This window comes from Stylophora pistillata, chromosome 12 (assembly GCF_964205215.1).
Source record: "Stylophora pistillata chromosome 12, jaStyPist1.2, whole genome shotgun sequence".
NCBI lineage: Eukaryota > Metazoa > Cnidaria > Anthozoa > Scleractinia > Pocilloporidae > Stylophora > Stylophora pistillata.
The window spans coordinates 27,017,443-27,037,955 of NC_142530.1; the positions used below are offsets into that span (position 1 = coordinate 27,017,443).

Genomic DNA, 20,513 nt, shown 5'->3' on the forward strand with positions numbered 1-20,513 from the left:
GTCAGCGGTGAAAAATTAGAGAGCCAAGATGGCGGATAAACCGGATAAAAGTTCTGAGAAGAGCTTTTTGGCTCGTACGGCGAGCATTACCACAAAAAGAGCTAAGCGTGCCCAAGAAAAGGCAAGTTAATAGCATTTTATTTCAAGCCTCGTTCTACTAGTATCTGAGAAGCTATAGTTATCCCTAGAGGATGTCAAAGGGTGGTGGTTTTGCCAATCGGAAGTGATCGCGTTGTAAGTTACTGCCATGCTTAAGTGTGTTTCTGGTATTTCTAGGTAATGCAAAAGCTTGGGAAAGCAAACGAGACAAAGGATCTTACATTTGATGAGTTTGTAATCAACTTCAATAAACAACAGGTAACGGGAGCCTCCACTGGTGTCAGAAGTAAATAACAATCGCAATTACATGCACGTGCGTATAAACAGATATCAAAAAAATACGGGCTTGTATACGCGTGTGTATTCTTAGTACAGAACTTTGCCTTCAGCTGCATGTTTCCCTCATTTATGTTTTTTATTCCAGTATGATGTGATGTGATAATAACAGGATTTGTTTTGATGAATATGGGAAGGCAAAAAACTCGAACAATTGACGGAACAAGTGATCAGCTTTTTCCTTTATATACACTGTAAGTTGTTTCTAAGTTTGATCCAAAATGGGAGAGAAGAACCAGGAGGGAGTTACCTACGATTGGTTTTTAGCACTCTTCAATACTACAAACTTATGATGTAGAGTTGTACAATCGACATTAACAAGCGAAGCTGTAGTTCAGCTTTGGGCTGATGTACATTGCACTAATATTTTGAGCTACATAATTATGCATATGAACTTGATCCAAAAAGACATGAAGGAATAAAGAGCTCAGCTTTGTGGGACAGATTTCTTTTTTTTAAATCAATACAGTTGGAAGGAGCCTTTTTCAATTAAATATTCGGACCACAACAACTTAATTAGTTGTGTTATTACCATACGATCAGCTCGCACCACTTCAGTCATGCAAATTTTTTACATATCTCAATTAACAGTGTAAGAGAGCTTTCTTTTTCATAATCTTATACTTGTGCTCAAATGAAAAAGAAAGTGATAGATAATGAACTGATCTTCCCTAAGAACTGCCTTGGAGTAAATTTTAGAAAAAGAAATCCTGGAGAAAACAAAGATTTTAACGGGGTTTTAACCATACCTCCTGTTGAGATTCCAGTGAAATAAACTATCACAAGGTAGTTGGAATCTTAATGTTTAATAGAACGAAGAACTTACAGTGCAAGCGAATCCTAGCATGAGGTAAGACTAACGTGATTGGCTAACAAGAGTCACATGACAACAAGCGATTGCGTGACAATAACGTTACACCTTTCCTTCTTTTCTTTTTTTTTTTTTTCTTAAGAAACAACTGGAACTATAGAGAAATGAAACAATGAACGGTTCCAATAAAAAATATTCGCACAGGTGTACACGGAAATAATCTGAGAAACACAATGATAATGTTTGTCACAAACTCGGCCGAACAGTAAACAAAAAAAAGAAATAAATGTAAAGATCTAAGTCTGAACAAAGTCTTTTAAGTAGTCAGGGGGACGAATAGAGCGTCCGCTGCGTGTGACCACATTGCTCTTTTGGCACTCAGTCAATGGGGCTGGACGGGTAGCTGATGATCTTGGCCCTGGTTGGTTTCTGGACAGTGTTGTTGGGTGTCCTGTGCTGTTTTCTCCTGATAAGGTTTCTGTGCTGGCTTTGGTTGGTGGACTGTTCAGAATTGGAGTTGGAATTTCAATGTCCCCATCCTTGGGCATGAACGGTTCCTTGGACTGCCAAAGATGTCTCCGGTTTCTTCGGAACAACCTGCCATCTTCTGTTCTCATAGCGAAGGATCTGACATCTACTTGTTACTCAACTTGTGCCTTTGTCCATCTCTGCTTTCTGTCAGAGGCTTGTGGTTTCATGCGTACAACATCACCTTTTATGAGGCTGGAAAGTTCTTTGACATTTTGATTGTAATAGCGTGTCTGAACTTCTTTCCTCTGTAACTTCCTCTCTCTAACATCTGTGACTAACTGGGGTTTTAAGAGTTTCTTCGAGGTCGGCAGCAGTGTTCTTGTGCGCCTGCTGAACGATCGTTGTGCTGGTGAACTCTTCATACCTTCTGTTGGTGTATTTCGCCAATCTAGCAATACAAGCTGAAAATCCGAGTTTGTACTAGCAGATTTCTTCATCAGGCTTTTTGCTGTTTTAACTGCATTTTCCACTTTGCCGTTGCTCTGCGGATACTCCGGCGAACTGGTGACGTGTTCAAACTCGTACATTGCTGCAAAGGCTGAGAACTCATTTGAAGAAAAGGGTGGACCATTATCACTGTGGAATGTATCTGGAATTCCATGGGTGGCAAAACGTTTCTTAAGCTTTCCAATCACTGTGGCACCTGTCTTTGACTTGCGTAGCTCATCAATCTCAAAATAATCGGAGAAGTAGTCGACGGTACACAGGTAGTCTTGATTATTAAATGTGAAGATGTCACAACCAACCTTTTCCCAAGGATGCTGTGGGATTTCATAGCAAATAAGAGGCTCTTTCTGTTGGGCAGACTGGAAGGTGTTGCAGGTTTCACATTTTGAGATAAATTCTGTCACTTCTCTGTTCATGTTGGGCCAATACACCACTTCACGGGCTCTTCTTAAACAACCTTGAATACTGATGTGGGATCGGTGGAGCTTTTCCTTGATCTTGGGTCTTAGAGTTTTCGGGATGACGCATTTGGGACCCTTGAAAATAATGTCATCTTGTGTCGCCAACTCGTCCTTGACTTTAAAGTACTCATGCAGTTCAGGAGGTAGTTCCTTTCTTTGGCTAGGCCAACCATTTAGAATCGTTGCTTTAAGAGTCTGCAAGACAGGATCTTTGGCAGTTTCTTCGCGGATTTCTTGGATCTGTGGCTCAGATATTGATAGGAAATTTACAGAATGGATCCTCTCCACTTCTTGATCTGCCTTTCCTGGGTGGTGTTCCTGGGGCAAGTACGCTCTGGAAAGTGTATCGGCAAGATACATCTCAGGGCCACATCTGTACTTGATTTCCACATCATACTGCGTTAATCTCATCATAAGACGCTGTAGACGTTTTGGAGCTGCAGCCAGAGGTTTCTTGGCGATTATCTCTAAAGGCTTGTGGTCTGTCCACAGGGTAACCTTTCTGCCGTATACATATTGGTGATTATGCTCCATGCCAAAGACTTGTGCAAGTAGCTCCTTCTCGATTTGTGAGTAGTTTTGCTCAGCTTTCGTGAGAGATCTGCCCGCATAGGTTACAGGCTGACCTTCTTGCATAAGGGCGAAGCCAATTCCTTTCTCTGAGGCATCTCCTTCACCCTCAACTGGCTCATTTGGATTGAAAAATTTTAACACTGGAGCAGTGGACACAGCTTTCTTGATCTTTGTAAAGGCTTCTTCTTGCTCCTGAGACCACTTCCAAGGAGCACCTTTATGTGTAAGTCTGCGGAGGGGCTCAGACATATCAGACAGGTCTTCTAAAAACCTTGAGAGGTACTTCACTGTGTTAACAAAGCGCTGTACCGCTTGAACATCTTCCGGTTTGGGCATGTTGCAGATAGCTTCTACTTTCTGTGGGTCAGGCTTCAATCCTTCGCTAGTCAATAAGTGACCGATAAATGGAACTTGGGAGCACTTGAACATGAACTTGTCCCTGTTGAGCTTAATGTTCCTTTCTTGGCATCTTTCTAAAAGACCTCTTAAGTTCTTATCATGGTCCTGAGTTGCTGCTGAGAGGGTAGGACCCTTTCCTGTTATAAGCAGGTCATCAAAGATTCTGTGTACACCGGGTAGCCCTTCTAAGTTTTGGTCAAGCTTTTGCTGAAACAGCTCGGGAGCGGGTGAAATTCCAAAGGGCATACGCTTCCAACAGTAGCGTCCCCACGGTGTCTGGAAGGTGGTCAATGAGGATGACTCGTCATCAAGCTCAATGTGTAGGAAACCATCTTTAAGGTCGGCTTTGCTGAAAACTTTGACGTCGGATAGCTCAGGAAGGACGTCTTCTATTACGGGTAAAGGATAGTGCGATCGCTTCAGCGCCTTATTCAAGTGGACTGGGTCAATACAAACCCTCAACTTGCCATTCGGCTTTTCCACCACTACGAGGCTTGACACCCATTCAGTTGGCTCTTTTACTTTCCGGATCATTTGTATTCTCTCTAACCGGTCTAATTCAGACTTCAAGTTATCTTTGAGTGCAAACGGGACTCGACGAGGTGGATTAATCACTGGTGTGACTGTTGCGTCAATTTCGAGGTGCAGTTTTCCTTGCATACAGCCTTGTCCTTTAAACACATTTCCAAACTCTTCTGCTACTTGGTTCAGGGTAAGACTTTGAGCGTCGGTGGTAACTTGCTGAATGTTTTCTTGGTGAACTGTTACCAGATTCATTTGCTGAGAAGCACGAGATCCAATCAACGGTGTATAATTGCCTTTCACAACAACAAATTCGACATTGTACTTCTTGCTGTTCTTTGGGTTACGCATGCTCACTCTACATGTTCCTAAGACAGGCAAAGTAGACTTGCTATACATCTTCAAAGTACGGTCAGTCTCAGTAATGAGTGTTCCTGAGGGCACAAATTTTTGAGGTAAAACATTACATGAGGCACCCGTGTCAATTTGCATTTGAATATTTGCTCCTGCAATTTCCATTGTCGCAAATATTTTCTTCTCAGGAAAATTGTCTTCATCGACTGCATGTACATTTCCTTCATGTGAATCAAAGGATACTGACAGCAATTCTTCTTCGGAGGAATCTTCAGAGGTGACCATGTTAACATCATTCCGTTTTCGGCTGTTTTTACTAGAAACACTCCTGCACATTTCAGCAAAATGATTGGGTTTATTGCATGCACTACACAGCTTTCCAAATGCAGGACATTTCGTGCGTTGCTTGGCGTGACTTCTTCCGCAGTGTTTACAACGTTTTAACCAATCTTCTTTGGGTTTGGGTAAGGGCTGTTTTTGCTTCTCACCGGCGCTGCGTCGTTTGGGTGGCGCTTTCGACCTTTTCCGCTTGTCTACTGCATTGACAATATCAGCTGGTGTGCCTGTGCTCGGTGACTGCCCGCTGATAACCTTGAGGTGAGCACTGGTGGCTTCGGCTGATCGACAGATATCCAAACACTTTTCAAGCGATAATTTAGGCTCTTGCAACAACTTTCGACGAACACTATTGTCGGTGATTCCACAAACGAGGCGGTCGCAAATCATCTCAGCTTTTAACTTGCCAAATTCGCACGTTGCTGCTAACGCTCGCAGTGCCGCAGCGTAAACATCGATCGATTCGTGAGACTCTTGTTTGCGATTGTTGAACTTGTAACGGTCGTGGATAACATTTGTCTGACCAATACAATGGGACTTCCATAGATTCAGAACGACATTTATGTCTTGTTTGTCCTCATCTGAGCAAAAGGGCAGGCCATTGTGTACTTCGAGCGCGTCGGGACCTATGCAGGTGATGAAAGTCGCTACACGGAATCTACTTTCCCTTTCGTTTAGCTTTGTGACGGTTTCGTAGGCGTCCCAAACTTGTTTCCATTTCTTCCAGTTCTCGGTGAGATTGCCTTTTAATTCCAGCCGTCCTGGTGGAGGTACGTTAGTAGTAAAAGTCAGAGAAGCGATCTGCTGTGTTGAGCCAGTGGCGTCCGATTCATCAGGCGGTGGAGGCATTTCCAAAAATTCTTCGCATTACAGGTCGCTCGTGAAGGTTTTAGGAGTTCGAAGGCAATTTAAAAGAAGACTCCTGACACCATGTTGAGATTCCTGTGAAATAAACTATCACAAGGTAGTTGGAATCTTAATGTTTAATAGAACGAAGAACTTACAGTGCAAGCGAATCCTGGCACGAGGTAAGACTAACGTGATTGGCTAACAAGAGTCACATGACAACAAGCGATTGCGTGACAATAACGTTACACCTCCTAGATACCAACGTTAGGTTTAAGCCTTATTTAAAGCTAAATTTTTTGCTGGTTGTAATTTTTTCCACTAAAATTCACCTGTGATAATAACTTTAGGTCTTTATTCTTTGGGTCTTTATTGAATATACAAGTAAAAATACATACCTAAATTTACATGTTTAAATTATAAATTAAAAAGTTATGAAACAGAAGCATATTTAAAATACATTCCATTAATGTAACTAGCTTTGAAATGTTCTGTGTTGACACAAGGTAGTAGGCTTGTTTGAGTTCTCAAATGTTTGGAAGATTCTTTAACTTTGGGTAACAAATTGTACAGCGGATGAGTAGGCAGGCAACTAAATAAATCCTCTTTGAGGTTGACCTATCTGTTTTCTCAAGCAAATCATAAATATCTATAGCATAGGATATAAAACTGTGTTTATGACATCTACGAAGGAGCCGCTGCACAGTATTAAGTTCAGGCACAGAGACTGCATACATCAGTAAACCATACGAAATTTTAGGTAAAACTAAAGACTGAAACAGATGATCAATTTCTGCTTGTTATTTGTTATCATCTGCTGCTTTAAATGTGATATATTGGGATTGAATTGCTATTAATCAATGAATTGTGCTGAAAAAAATTAAAGATAAGCGTACAGAGGGGGACATCGGGGTTTGCAGTGTTTTTTAATGCAGTATTGCGGTGAAGAACAATTTGCATTTTGGTGTTCTCAAACCTTACAGTGAATGATGTTTGTAATTTCAAACCAACCATGTTTGGTGAAATACATCATTGTGGTGATGTAGTTTATTCTTAAACTCTTTTTATAACTAGATTTTTATAACCCATTGTTAATTGTCTAACAAAATAAGCAATACATCCAAATTAATCTTTAACAAACATTAGCTAATGAACCCCAGGCTGTGTTCATTAATATTTTACTTGTGACCTCTGGACCTCTACCACATGCATTCCATGCCAGCCAAAGACCAGCATAGGGTAAAGAGGATTGAAACCAGACCAGGTAAACCCTGAGACTTAGACTATTATCATGGTGTTGGTGTGTTGATAATTTTTCTTGGGAGGAAGTGGTGTTTGTTCTATTTTGTTTTTGTGGTTTTGTGGTCTTCAGAACCCCCCTATGTCTCCCTCTGTACATATTTAGGGGAGGATATATGTCACAAATCAAGCCAGGTAATTTGGCTTGTCATTTTGTTTGTTTTTTGAACTTTTTGCTGCCAAACCTGAAAGCGTACCAATCATTTGGCCATTGGTAAGCCCTTGTTAAACTTCATTTATTAATATACTTCATTATCTGCTGCTCTGTTTACTTTGTAGGGTGCAGCTCAAAGGTTGCATAAAGAATTGAAAAATTACTATTCATGTATCAAAGGTGAGATGATGGAAAACTGGCACTTCACATGACTTTATGAATCAGAGAGCTTTAGAGGTGTTTAATCATTTAAGAATACAGTCTGAGGTGTTTGACTTAGACTTGTTTGTTCTTTTCTTATAGCAATGTTAGTATCTAGTGATGCATTCGGAGATGCAGTGAGAGAAGTGTATGAACCTGATTGGCCAGGAAGAGATAAACTCATTCAACTTTTAGAGGTTTGTGATTAGAATTGTTGAATTTTGACAGTTCTAATTTTTTGCAAGAGTATCTTTATCAGTGCCTGAATGCTGGCCCTAAATAAGATGCTTAACTTAATTTCAAAATGTTCAGGGTAACATGGCAACCACATTCTGGGTGGAGCAGTTTTCTGTAAAGTAGAGATTGCTAATCAGCAATTGCACTAAAGTACCATTTTTCTAAAACAATGAAATTACACTGTTTGGGTTTAAGTTTATACCCGGGATACTTACATGTAAGTCCCTCATATGAAAGACTTTCAGAGGACTTTTATTGGCCAGCATAATTTTAAATTGCTATTAATATTTCTGGTTGTCTCTTGGAATTTCCGAGTGTAACTATAGTGGTCCCAAAGACCAAAGAAAGGCTCTAAAGGCAATAGATAACAGGTTTTAATGGCCGCCTCAGAACAACAACTTGAAGCACATGGTTTTCTGCGAGTCACATGATGTAAGACCACAGGCATACCATGACACCTTTTCTCCTTAAAGAAACTGTATAGCACAAGCATGAAAAACTGGCCCGAACAAAACAACAGCATGAGCAGCAATTGGAAAAACTCTGAAGTGTTCAATGTCCTACTTAAAACTTTACAGCCTCCTTTGTTTAACAGATCAGAGCATTTAATGATAGTCCTTTAAGTAAGCAGGGGGATGTGATACGCGTCCAGCCCATGTGGTCACAGGTTCACCTGGTTGGGGCTTGTTGGTTGTGGCGCTTGGAGGCTGGGCCTTGGTTGATGTTACCACAGGGCATGTGCTTGACTGTCCACGCTGGTCCTCTTGAGTTGGCATCACTGGTAGTGACTGATCTTTTGGTAATTGAGGGGTTTTGGCTTCTTGTGGAGAGGGTGAATGTTGTTGTGAGGGTCTTGCTTAAAAGACTGGTATACGCTCCTATAATGTTAGGACAGAAGACGCAAGAATTCTCCGCGGACACCGTAGACACCTTCGCAGGAGCAGAGAGCCATTTTACTGGCCCCAAAGTAGTGTAATTACTTACAGTTTTTTTCAATACCAGTATATTTAAATAACTGTGTCTTTTCCCTCAACAATTTATTCAGGAATTACACAGCCAGTGGTCTGAACTAGTAGAAAAAATGGACGATGAAGTTATTATTCCTCTTACCGCATACCAGAGCCAGTTTCCCGATATAAAGGTATCTTCGGTTAATGCACACTTGAAGTTTATCGTATTGTAACAACAGAACTTCTTGTAAGTTGTACCATTTCCAGTGTATTGTGTCAACATACTTATTAGCTGTGAGTGTTTGTATGTTCCATTAGTTGTAAATTATATACGGATAGTTGATGTGTTCATAACATTGCATGATGTAGGGTAATATGTGTTGAGTCATTTGTCATATCTTTTGTATAAATGTAGTCCTGTGGATCAATGTTAACATCCACTTTCTAGAAGCAGTTTCATTGTTTTTTTAAATGCCTGTAAAGATATGCACTGTTAATAAAGATAAATCTTTTTCCCTCTTGTCAGTTTAGGTATAAGTTTTCATTCTCTCATAATTATGTATTTGCCCTACTCGTGTTACCAAGGGTGTTAAATGAAAAGGTTGAGCAAAAATATGCTTGACTTCTGCAACATATATAATGATCCTTGATTGCCTTGATGGCATTCAATATGTAAGACAAAATTTGTATTTGATTTCTTTCTTTAAAAATAAAAGTGATGTGTTCACATGATTGTTCTGGAAGGATGTGTTTATTTTTTTTATTCTTTCCAGGCCAGAATAAATAAACGAGGTAGAAAACTTGTGGACTATGATCGATACAGACATAATCTTGAGGCAAGTGTTTGTTGATATAGTTTTGACATACCAAAAAAAAAAATTTTGAATTACAGTTTATAGGTAGAAAACAATGGGTCATGTTTTGCTGATCAGTGGCACATTGGTTACGAAATTTATTTTAAACAGTCATTGAAGTTTTTAATTTTGTTGGGATAATTTCAGGACAACAGTGACAAAAAGCTCTGTTGAATGTACCTGTTTAGAGAAATCTGTAGTTCTGAATCCTTTTCTTTCTTCTGTCTATTTCACCTCAGAGAAGAATAAAAATTGCTGATCTACCTTGTCTGAGACTTAATTTGGTTTCTTTTATAGACGCTAAAAGCCAAAGGAAAGGCAGCAGATCAAAAAAAGCTTGCACAGGTGATCGTCTCACTTTTACTCCAGACCTCTCTAGTTGTGTTTCACTTGTAACCAGCTAATGTTTCAAGCTTCATTAAGCCCTTCATCAGAGTGAATGACAAAGAGCTAACACTTCAAACGTAAGCTTTAAAAACTGTCTATCGTGGCCAATTTACATTCATTTGTGAACTCAAATGATAAAACAAATCAATATGTAGTTGATTAATTTTGTAAATCGTCTAGTAAGTATCTAATTAACAAATGGTAAACACCACAGCGTACACTATTGAGTTATGGATGCATGCGGGAGGTTGCTAAGCACGAAAGAAGCGTAAGAGTCGCTCGAGGCGATAGCCGAGAGCGACTCTAGCTTCTTGAGTGCTTAGCAAACCTCCCAAGTGCATCCATAACTCAATAGTGTACGCTGTGGTGTTTACCATTTGTTTTATAACATAACATTGATACATTGTAGCTAAAGAGTTCCCTTTTATTTAACAAATCTTACGCGACCAGAAAAACAAGCGCGCGCGGAAAAATAGTCTTTTCATTTGCTCACGTCAGCAGCGTACAGCCATGGGCAAATGGGGGACACTAAATTGACCAATCAGAGCACGCGCTTTACTTTGTTTTGTTATAATAATTTTTTTTTTTCCAATTTAGGCAGAGGAAGAGTACAATGAAGCAAAATCTGTGTATACAAAACTTCATGCAGAATTATATGAAGAATTACCTGCTTTATTTGACAGGTAACAAAAAAGTCATTTAAATTAAATTTGATCATTGATAAGTTTTGGTGAAATTTGTGAAGGGAAGTTTAGAATATTTGACAACTATTCACCGAAGTGGAGGTGGTTAGTGGTGGATATTTACCTCACCGCTTTGCGGCTCGGTAAATATCCACCTCTAACCACTGACACTGAGGTGAATAGTTGTTTTAGTATAATAACAGTGAGATAATATACACCACTGTCGTTAATTTGAGTGATTTCTTTGCTTGTCACGGATGCAAACCGGGACGCCATTTTTTCTCGAGTTGCTTGGAGGTAAATAGCAAAGGATATTCGCAGTTTGACTAGCCAATCAGAGCGCACCTTCAATGCTTTCCACTGTTTTAGTATATACTAATTACTGATATTACTAAGAAAATATCTTTTTTTTAACTTCATGAACCTGACTACAAAGTTGAAAATAAAACTTGGTCATGTGACATTTCCTTAATTTTCAGTCGTATTGGTTTTTATGTGTCATCATTCCAAAGTATATTCACTGCTGAAGGAGTATTCCATAGAGAAGCTGCAAAGGTAATTTTAGTAATAAAAAGTAAACATGTCTTTACAATTTGCTTTGGAGTGTTGGGTTCTGTAAAGGATAGAAATCTGCATAAAGTTGATTATCATCTTTACAAACTAATCACTTCATACTGTTTCAGACAAAAACTCAGATGAATGATCTAATGGATGGTTTGATTCATGATATGGGAACTGGAACATACACCACTAAAAGACCTTACCCAGTAGCTAGGTTTGTAATGTTTTCTTAGTAAACTCCTTTGTTTTTTTAAATCAGAGCAAGAGAAAATATTTGACTTTATAATGAAAGCTTTCAACTCACTCTCCTACATAATCTACAATGAAATCTGTACACCACCAAACCCTCAATACTGACTCATACAGGTTTCGTCGTTAAATGCATACAAAGCAATAGTTTATTTTAACTGATTACCTTTTCAATTTCAAGCGAGAACCAAGTCTCGGACAGTGATGACATGGATACTCAAACAACTTCGTCACATGCAGAGAGTGGAGATGCAGTAGCATGCATTGAGGAAGCTAACCCTGTAGAAACCAGTGATGGTAAGGGTGGCATTGAAATAACAGTTCAACATTGGGTTACATTACATATTGAATATATTTCAATTCCATTACTTAGAATAGCTTTTAATTGTTAATTCACTAAAATAAATGCTTTTTGTTTCAATACAGATATTTTAATATTGCTTTCAAACTTAACATGAAGGAGCAGGGATGCCGCTTGGGAGCAGGGATGGCACAGTGGTGAGAGCACTCACCTCCCACCCCTGTGGCCTGGGTTCAATTCCCAGACCTGGCGTCACATGTGGGTTGAGTTTGTTGTTGGTTCTCATCCTTGCTCTGAGGGTTTTTCTCTGGGTCCTCCGGTTTTCCTCCCTCTGCAAAAACCAACATTCCAAATTCCAATTCGATCAAGAAACAGTGGACAAGGAAGAGCCACCTAGTGGAATGTCCATTGCTAAATTATTATTTATTTATTATAATTATTATTTATTATTATTATTATTATTATTATTATTATTATTATTATTATTTATACCATAACCAAAACAATGAAAACAAACAAGTTTTGTTTTCTTTCAGATGGAACACTTAATCAAGCTGAAAAAGCAGTAGATGGAGTTGACGGTATTTTTTTCAATTTTTAGTCAACGTACCAATGAATGTGTCTCACTTTCAATCCTATTTTGAATGTTATACTGTTTTCAAGCAAATTCTCAAAGGCGGGTACTTCAGAAATGCCCATCTTTTGTTACTAGTAGTAATTGAAAGGAGAGCTGGGTGTAATTTTCTCACAAAAATTCATAGTTAATGCAATGGATGTCAAAAGGATTTCTGCCTTAGAAAGAATAGTTTCTTTAGTATGAGTAACCCTAATAACCCAAAGATACTTCCTGAAGGGTTCATCCCAAACAGTTACCTTTGCAGTCTACAATTATCTTGGGAAGATTTTATTGCACTGTTGTGACATTAGGTAAATTATAATTAGATTTCAAAGAGTTGTCTACCATTAATTAATAATGAACTTTCAATTTCCTAGACAGTTAAAACAATGGAAAAGGTATTATAATTATTATTTTGATAATGTTGTACACTGAGTTTTTTTCCTCAGTTGCAGTGTAGATGTTTTCTTCATGCAAATGTTTATTGCTTTGGAAATGTTGTACCTCCAGAGGTGTTTGTATTTATAATAAATATGAAGGTGCTCAGGAAAGATCGGGCACCTAAGAAAGCTAGTCAGACTGCTTTGCTTGCTGGACTTAAATGGGTGTATGGCTATGTTGTGTATAAGCACCATTGCCAGGCCTAAATTAATGTGACTTTTAAAATGAAGTTGGCATTCATTTTCCAGCACTAAACCCCTTCACACAGTCTGACCATGATGAACTGGATGGGAGTGGGGAGACTGTGACACACGTAGATGATCAACAGAAACCCAAGCCAGCACCAGTGCCAGCTGCACGACCTGCACCCCCACAATCACAGGTGGACAATACAGAAAAGAAAGTACCAGAGAAATCTCCAGTGCCATCTTTGCCATTGAAAAGGGCTTCGCAATCAGAAGCTGAAAGCACAGAGGTCTGTATTGGGACAGTTTAATTACTTGGAAAAATTGTTAAGAACAAGAGTTAAGTAAGAGCAATCAACAAATCAACAGTGGTTTAGCGTGTTCTGTACTCTTATCGACAATGATATTCATCATCTCAGTGGTCAAAACATTGTGGACATTACCTTGGCCTAGCTCCCTGAGGTGGGGCGGTACTGGCCAAAAGACTTTTAGTGACTGAACCTTTTATGTGCCACGCAACATGTTACAGTCTTCATCAGATTAAGGATGCTGGTTGCTTGACAGCATATTTATTATGATTTGGTTGTTTGGTGTGAACTGTCATGGGAAAGGCCTCCTTGACCTGTTTGCAGACATCATTTTTATTGCTTTGTTGGTAATTTGAAAATTTTGTTTGAAAAAAGGGTTCACCATCTAATGAAGAGGCTGCACCTGTCTCAGCCTCGCAGACAGAACCTGTTCAGCCACAGGCACAGACACAGCAGCAGCAGCAGCCAGAAGGTAGTGGAACTGAAATTCCAGGATTTCTTTACAAGGTAAAGAAAAAGGTTCTACCCAAGTATTTTAAGCTGCTATATTGGAGTAGTTAGTGTGATTGAGGAAAGCATAGACTGTGCAACAAAACAATTGAAAATCTTCCAATTTGATGGCTTCAACATTTGATTACAATCTTAAACACCTTCCCTAGATTGGGCAGCATATGCCTTCTTTGCAAAAAAAATGTGCCCTCTTTAGGGGTATACAATAAAAATTATTGAAAACTACTATTGACAGAAGAAATCTGAGGGAGAAATTAAAATGTTTCAAAGCCATCTCATGGTAGCATTTAGGCTCTATTTAAACTTACATAATTCCAAAAACTTAATTTTTGTTTTTCTGGCTCAGCCACACAGATGTCACTCTATGTCTGCATGGCATAGAAACAGAGTGAGCTAATGAATGTGAATTGTTATTTGCATTTAGGTGCGAGCTGCATACAGATATGTAGCTGAAGATGATGATGAGTTGTCATTTGAGAAGGGAGAGATCATAAATGTTGTAGAGTTTGAAGATCCAGAGGAACAGGTGATTATCAACTTTGTTTATCTCAGTTGTGTTTCATATCATTAATTTACCATCAGTTGAGTGAAGAATACTCAAGTAAGAGAGAGGCTACTTCTTACAACAGACAACGATGAGAAGTAGAGAAACACTGGCAGATCCACAAGGTGTCTTTTGAGTTTACTAGGAAGAGAAAACTGACAATGTCTCTCTTAAAGGGTATGGGCAAGGTAACTAACCATCCAGATGAAGAACTTACCAACAGTTTACTACCACCTCACCCCTTTCTCCCTCAAGATAACCAAGTCTTCAATTTTGTAGGATTTGTTTTATGGGAGTATGGGAGACTCTACAGGTATGGTCGCATGTTGAACCTGCTCATGTATGCTAAGACTATATGGAAACAAAACTCAATATTTTTTTTCAATACTTAATTACCTGTCTAATTTGGTATATTTTATCTGTTTCCTCCTTCAGGATGAGGGCTGGCTCTTGGGTATCTTAGAACTGAGTGGAATTAAGGGTGTTTTCCCTGCAAATTTTACAAAAAAAATTTAATGGATAATTTCGTTCAAGTGAAGAGGACCCATTTATGAGTATAGTTGGTGACAATGTCTTATTCACCAGTCCTGTCATTAATAAATGTACAAAGCATTCTTTATTGGGCTTGTTTGAAATACAATGTCATTGAAACAAGATGGTGGTTAATATATGACACATTAATGTCAGTTTCTTATTTTTGAGGTGATTGATTGTTTGCAAAAGTCTACCGAGGGAAAATTTTGTATTTCTTCTCAATTCAGTTACCTTAATTCATTCCCAAAATTGTACATGTAGCTTTGCCACATTTAGATATTTCCTTGTAGAAACCTCAGTCCTTGCATTGTAACATACTTACCTGTGACAGGTAGCACAGACAATAGATGTACATGTTGACAGCATTCAGGGACCCACGACCCAGTTTGAAATCATGAATTTTAACCCCAAGGGAAATTGCTATGATGAAAAAACTTACAATTTGTTTTATGTACCATACATTGGACAGTCAAGAAAGGCATTCACCTCTATGGCAACAATCCATTTTGAAAGAGATGCGAGTCTAAATTTGCCCGAGCAAAATCACATTAATACTTGAATTACAAAATTGCAATATTGTCATGGCTTTGAGACAAGAGTTGAAAAAAAATGTTTTTTCCTAAATGAGAAATATAATGAGCTTTGTGCAAGGTGAATGTGACTCGGCTGAACATGGTCAAGAATTTGGTGTAATATTCCACATTTGAGCTATGCATATGGAAAACCTTTTTGAGTGTAGATGTGAGTTTACTGTAATTTAAATCATCTGAGTTACTTGTATAGTGCAGTTATTAAAGCAAGGATCCCACAGGAAATTTTTCTCTTGCTCTTTCCCTTATTATTTTAAATTATTAATGCTCAATAGAACCATTGCAGAGATACCAGAGACCTCAAATGTATCACGAGGCTGTACAGTTATTCATATTATTTTGTATAATTAACACTGTTGAAATAGTTCATCAATAGAAATATTTGTAGGGACAAGAAATGCTTTATTTTACTTTGTGTGCCCTTGATAGAGACAAATGCTAAATAAATGGCCACAGTCAGGAGATGTTTTTGTGTGATGTGATAAATTTGTTTGTATTTGGTAAAATGTGAAGATAATATTTGAAACACTTATATGTTGCATATGCCGGCAACAAAAAAAGTCCCCTCAGAATTCCTGTGCACGCACAGGTAGATACAACCCACCAGAAGGGATTCACTGGGAGATTTATCATGCCTCTTTCCTGAGCTTGATAAGTTTGCTGAGATCTTGGCTGGTGCAGGATCTCCAATATCTTTTGCTCTTAAACTTTGCAAAAAATTTTCCATAATTTATTGAAATTTCAAAAGTTGCTTTGCATAGATTTCTAGACACCTAGCAAATGCCATCTTGGTGAAGCCTGCACACTTCACACCGGGGGAAGACTCTCAACCGTTTCGCAGACCTCAGACAAGGCAAAAGAGAAAGCACAGAGACTTTCAGACTTGTCTGATTGGTCATCGACCTGAAGTTGGTAAAAGTGGATCAGCCAGGTTGGATCTGAGAAGACGAAAGATTGGGTTAAGCATCTTGCTGGCTGGGTGGTTGATTTATAATCGCCTGTTAATTAACGATTCTAAAACCGAATTCTTAGTTGTTGGTTCCCGCCATCAATTATCAAAAATCGCAATTGATTCCGTCACAGTCGGTAATTCTACCATTCAGCCTCTCAACAGTGTTCGAAACCTGGGTTCCTGGTTTGACTCCAATATGTCCATGTCCATTCACATTGGTAAGATCTGCAGCAAAGCTTTTCATGGATTATATAAAATTCGCCAAATTAGGAAATTCCTCAGTCCTGAGTCCACGAAGACTCTTGTTCACGCATTTGTGACTTCGCATTTAGACTATTGCAACTCCCTTTTATTTGGCGTACCCAAGTACCAGACAGAGCGTCTTCAGAAGGTGCTTAACGCCGCTGCTCGACTAATTTTTAGGATTCCCAAGTTTCACCACATCTCGTCCGCCTTATATAATCTTCACTGGCTTCCTGTGGCTTATCGCGTCCATTTTAAGTTGTTACTTTTAATTTATAAAGCTTTGAATAACCAAGGCCCACTATACATAAAAGAATATCTGCAGCCACACAGTGTCAAGGGTGGGCGACCCTAAAAGCCAGAACGGCGGAATGGCAGAATTGTGGAATGGCGGAAAATGACCCCAAATCCTAAAACACGGAACGGCGGAAAATGACCCCAAATCCTAAAACACGGAACGGCGGAAAATAACCCCAAATCCTAAAACACGGAACGGCGGAAAATGACCCCAAATCCTAAAACACGGAACGGATAGCAGGGCATGTTGCACAAATTTTGTACAAAGACGCCAAGCGCTTGGCTCATTTATCCCCACGACGATAACACGCGTGACTAAAATTAAGTGTTATTAATTTTTTTCTTTTACTGAGTGGTATAAATAATAATGAACCATTATGCATGAAAGATAGCTGCGTTTTCGCGTTGTTAACCTGTTTAGTTACCTTTTGTTATGCAAAATTTGCCATGAGTTTTAGTCGCGGCATAAAAAGTCGCACAGCATGTGAAAACCAACTCGACATACCACATTACAATAAACAATTGTAACTTTGATACGTTTCCTGGTCACGTCTGTATTGATTTATTGAAACAATAATATCTCATATGCTTGTAAATGTGAGAACATCACAGGAACGTTTTCAGGCTTCTCAAAATATGACAACGTTCAGCCCCAGCTCCAAACTTAGACTAGCGTGAGAGCAAGCCCTCGTTACGAGCCCTTCAATACGAGCGTTTTTTCATCCACGAATAAGTTCTGGGACTTGAGTAACACTAGTTGAAGCGAGGTTTGCAGGGTGTCACGCGCGTGGGAATTTCTCATGGCGTGAAAAGACAAAAGAAAGTTAGCCGAAGGAAGCCGTCAAGAAGAATTTGAAGAATTTCTTCGCGACCAGGTGTCCAAAACACCACCATCCTATTGTGAAATTTACGGCTTACATATCAGCGAAGAAATAAACTTTCTAAACAAAAAAGAGGCTATTTCACCAATTCGTTCAGCGGATTTCTTCTGTTCCTCAACAAATTGCAAATCATCAATTCTATGGCGTTTAAATTGCCCTTTCTGAAAGGGAAGTGTAATTCAGACGGATCTTTGGATTGTCATGGTTTACCATTATTCGAGTGGAAGCATTTGCGAGACAAAGAAGAGGCTATCGGTCGAGGATCCTATGGTTTGGTTTTGGTTTTTAGGATTTGGGGTCATTTTCCGCCGTTCCGTGTTTTAGGATTTGGGGTCATTTTCCGCCGTTCCGTGTTTTAGGATTTGGGGTCATTTTCCGCCATTCCGCCATTCTGCCATTCCGCCGTTCCGGCTTTTAGGGTCGCCCGTCAAGGGTCATCAGCTACGTTCCTGCGATCAGGGTCTCCTTAAGGTCCCAAGAACTAACTTTAAGACCTTTGGTGATCGTGCCTTTGCCCGTTCTGGACCTTTTTTGTGGAACGAACTGCCGCTTGAAATTCGAAACAGTCCAAGTGTAACGATTTTTAAGTCAAAGCTTAAGACACATCTATTCAAGCTGGCTTACAGTTTGTTTTGATATTTTGTCGTTTATCATTTTAATATTTGTAGTTAATAATGTTGTAAAGCGCTTTAGAATATTTTATAATTTTAGCGCTTTAGAAATGTAAATTATTATTATTATTATTATGAGAGGGGTGCTCCCCAACCTGATAATGTGAATTGGCCACCGTGAAGAGATGTTAAAGCTGACGTCTCCAGTGTCAGCCCTTTGACAGAGTAAATCCAGTCTTTTTTTGTGGAGACTTACCTCCCCACTCCCATTACCTTCCTTTCTGCTCTGTTGCTTCTCGCACCAAACTAAGGAGGATCATCGCCTGGTCACAGCCTCGTATAGCATCTCTGTTCCCCTTCATCGTGCTCATTATTGAGCCCTTCAGTACTTATACAAATTCACAAAAACTAGCTACTCGGATGCCTTCAGATAACACTAACACACCCAGACACTCAGCTCAAAGCTATTATCACTTTCTCAGTTGAGCTTTATTCTCCTTTCTTTTATTGTACAGCAGTTTGTGTTAAAAATGTCACGTACACATTCAAACTATCATGTAGTCAGTGATTTTAAATATCCATAACCAGACTGTTAGCTAAGAGTAAATTAACAGTACTTCATTAATATACTTTTTAATCACAAGCCCATCATTATACAATTCTGTCGGCAAAAGCAACTCAAAGTTAACTTTATTTTACATTTAGTGTGATAAGTTTGGTTGAATTATATTAGTTTTCTTGTTTAAAAATATCAAGATGCACTGTTTCATAGAGCCTAGGTTTACAATGTATTTACTTGTAAGAATCAAGAGGGATTTATCTTCTCTCATAAGAATCTAAGAGATGGCATTTGTACCAGAGACAATAGAACTCTACATTCTGTTCACCAGAATTTTTAAACTGTTAATCACAGCTATTCAGTCTAGCCTAGTTGAATAGGAAAGTCATTCTAGTACTGGGTCAAAAGAATGTGCTCGTCAGGGTTCTACATCTAGTCTTTCTTTCTTTCCAATCAAAGAGCCTGGTTGCATTTCCACTCAGTAACAATCACCTCATTCATAACCACTTTCCAAAATCTGTTGCAGGATTAATCATTTCCTTGATGAACCGAATAAACACTTGCAACAGTTATGTCAAAAAGATTTTGAAAACAGAAAACTCCAGTGATATAAAGATTTAGAAAACAAAACCTATAATACGCACTAGTTAGTTGTGCGGGATTCTATCTACATCTCCTAATTCTGCACCTCTACGACTGAACAAAATACTCAATATAATATTTTAAATAGACTTGCAAAAATGCCTATTCAAATAGAATTCTTATTTACAATAATTAGATGTACACTTTACTTTGAACCCTCCCTTACCATCAAATTCCTCAAAAGATTTTTCTCTTTCATGAGCAACTAAGTTTAAATATTAAATAGACATTCCCTTTTTTTGTTTTGTTTTCGTGTCAGAAATGTAGCAACATATATGTAGCACTGCAGTTATAGACACTTGGAATACTTGGTTGATCACGGATATATAGTAATACCTTAAAAACAGATTTAATCGGAATGGCTACTCGCTATAACGTGTGGAGCAATAAATTTGAGTGGATTACTCTGCCAACATAACAAAACCACTGCTCAAAAGAAGTTCTTTGAACTGTCCTATGCTGGAGAATCATCTTATAATCAACGTGTCAACTTTCTTAACATGCAGTCCAACCCCTGGTGAAATACCTTTAGCTCAAATCTAAAAATTGATTGAAAACCAATTTTTCAGATATTGGGGTTTCAAAAATGTACATGCTTATGTTGCACTGGTATAAATACCAATATTAGTTCAATTTCATGCCCAGGAGGCTAGCTAGAGGTTGAATATCCTAGAACTGAGATTACATGAATATACACTGTATACTAGTTGATCATTAAGTTTGAATCTTTTAAAGAAAGGAATATCTAGTAAAGTGCATTAACATTTTCACTCATAGGAGCCTATTATGTTCAGAACTTAAGTTAGAAACATGTAACTTCTCATGACTTCAAAATGTTATCTTGGGAACACCTTATGTGCAGTAATCTACAAGTAAACGTAATTACTTGTGAATCTTGGGGGTTATATGGTTTCTATTTAACAATTATTCCACGAGCACGCGTTGGATATGAGATGATAGATAGCGAACGAGGCGTGTAGCGCAGAGTTGGCTATAATCATCTCATATC

The 20,513-nt window shown here is 38.7% G+C and overlaps 1 protein-coding gene across 2 annotated transcripts; it reads left to right on the forward strand.

Moving 5' to 3' along the window:
- The first annotated feature begins 8 nt into the window (after positions 1-8).
- Positions 9-14,849, forward strand: LOC111341709 (myc box-dependent-interacting protein 1). Of its 2 annotated transcripts, none has more exons than XM_088741453.1 (16): positions 9-121; positions 277-357; positions 7,294-7,348; positions 7,472-7,566; positions 8,652-8,747; positions 9,330-9,392; positions 9,708-9,755; positions 10,395-10,480; positions 10,960-11,035; positions 11,164-11,255; positions 11,472-11,587; positions 12,128-12,172; positions 12,897-13,123; positions 13,517-13,648; positions 14,076-14,177; positions 14,631-14,849. In XM_088741453.1, the coding sequence occupies exons 1-16, from the start codon at positions 29-31 to the stop codon at positions 14,709-14,711; spliced, it is 1,488 nt and encodes a 495-aa protein (XP_088597579.1). In that variant the 5' UTR covers positions 9-28; the 3' UTR covers positions 14,712-14,849. The 2 variants fall into 2 exon arrangements, with proteins under 2 accessions (XP_088597579.1, XP_088597580.1); XM_088741454.1 differs by lacking the exon at positions 9-121 and adding an exon at positions 6,938-6,979 and having other exon boundaries at positions 341-357.
- The last annotated feature ends 5,664 nt before the right edge of the window (positions 14,850-20,513 follow it).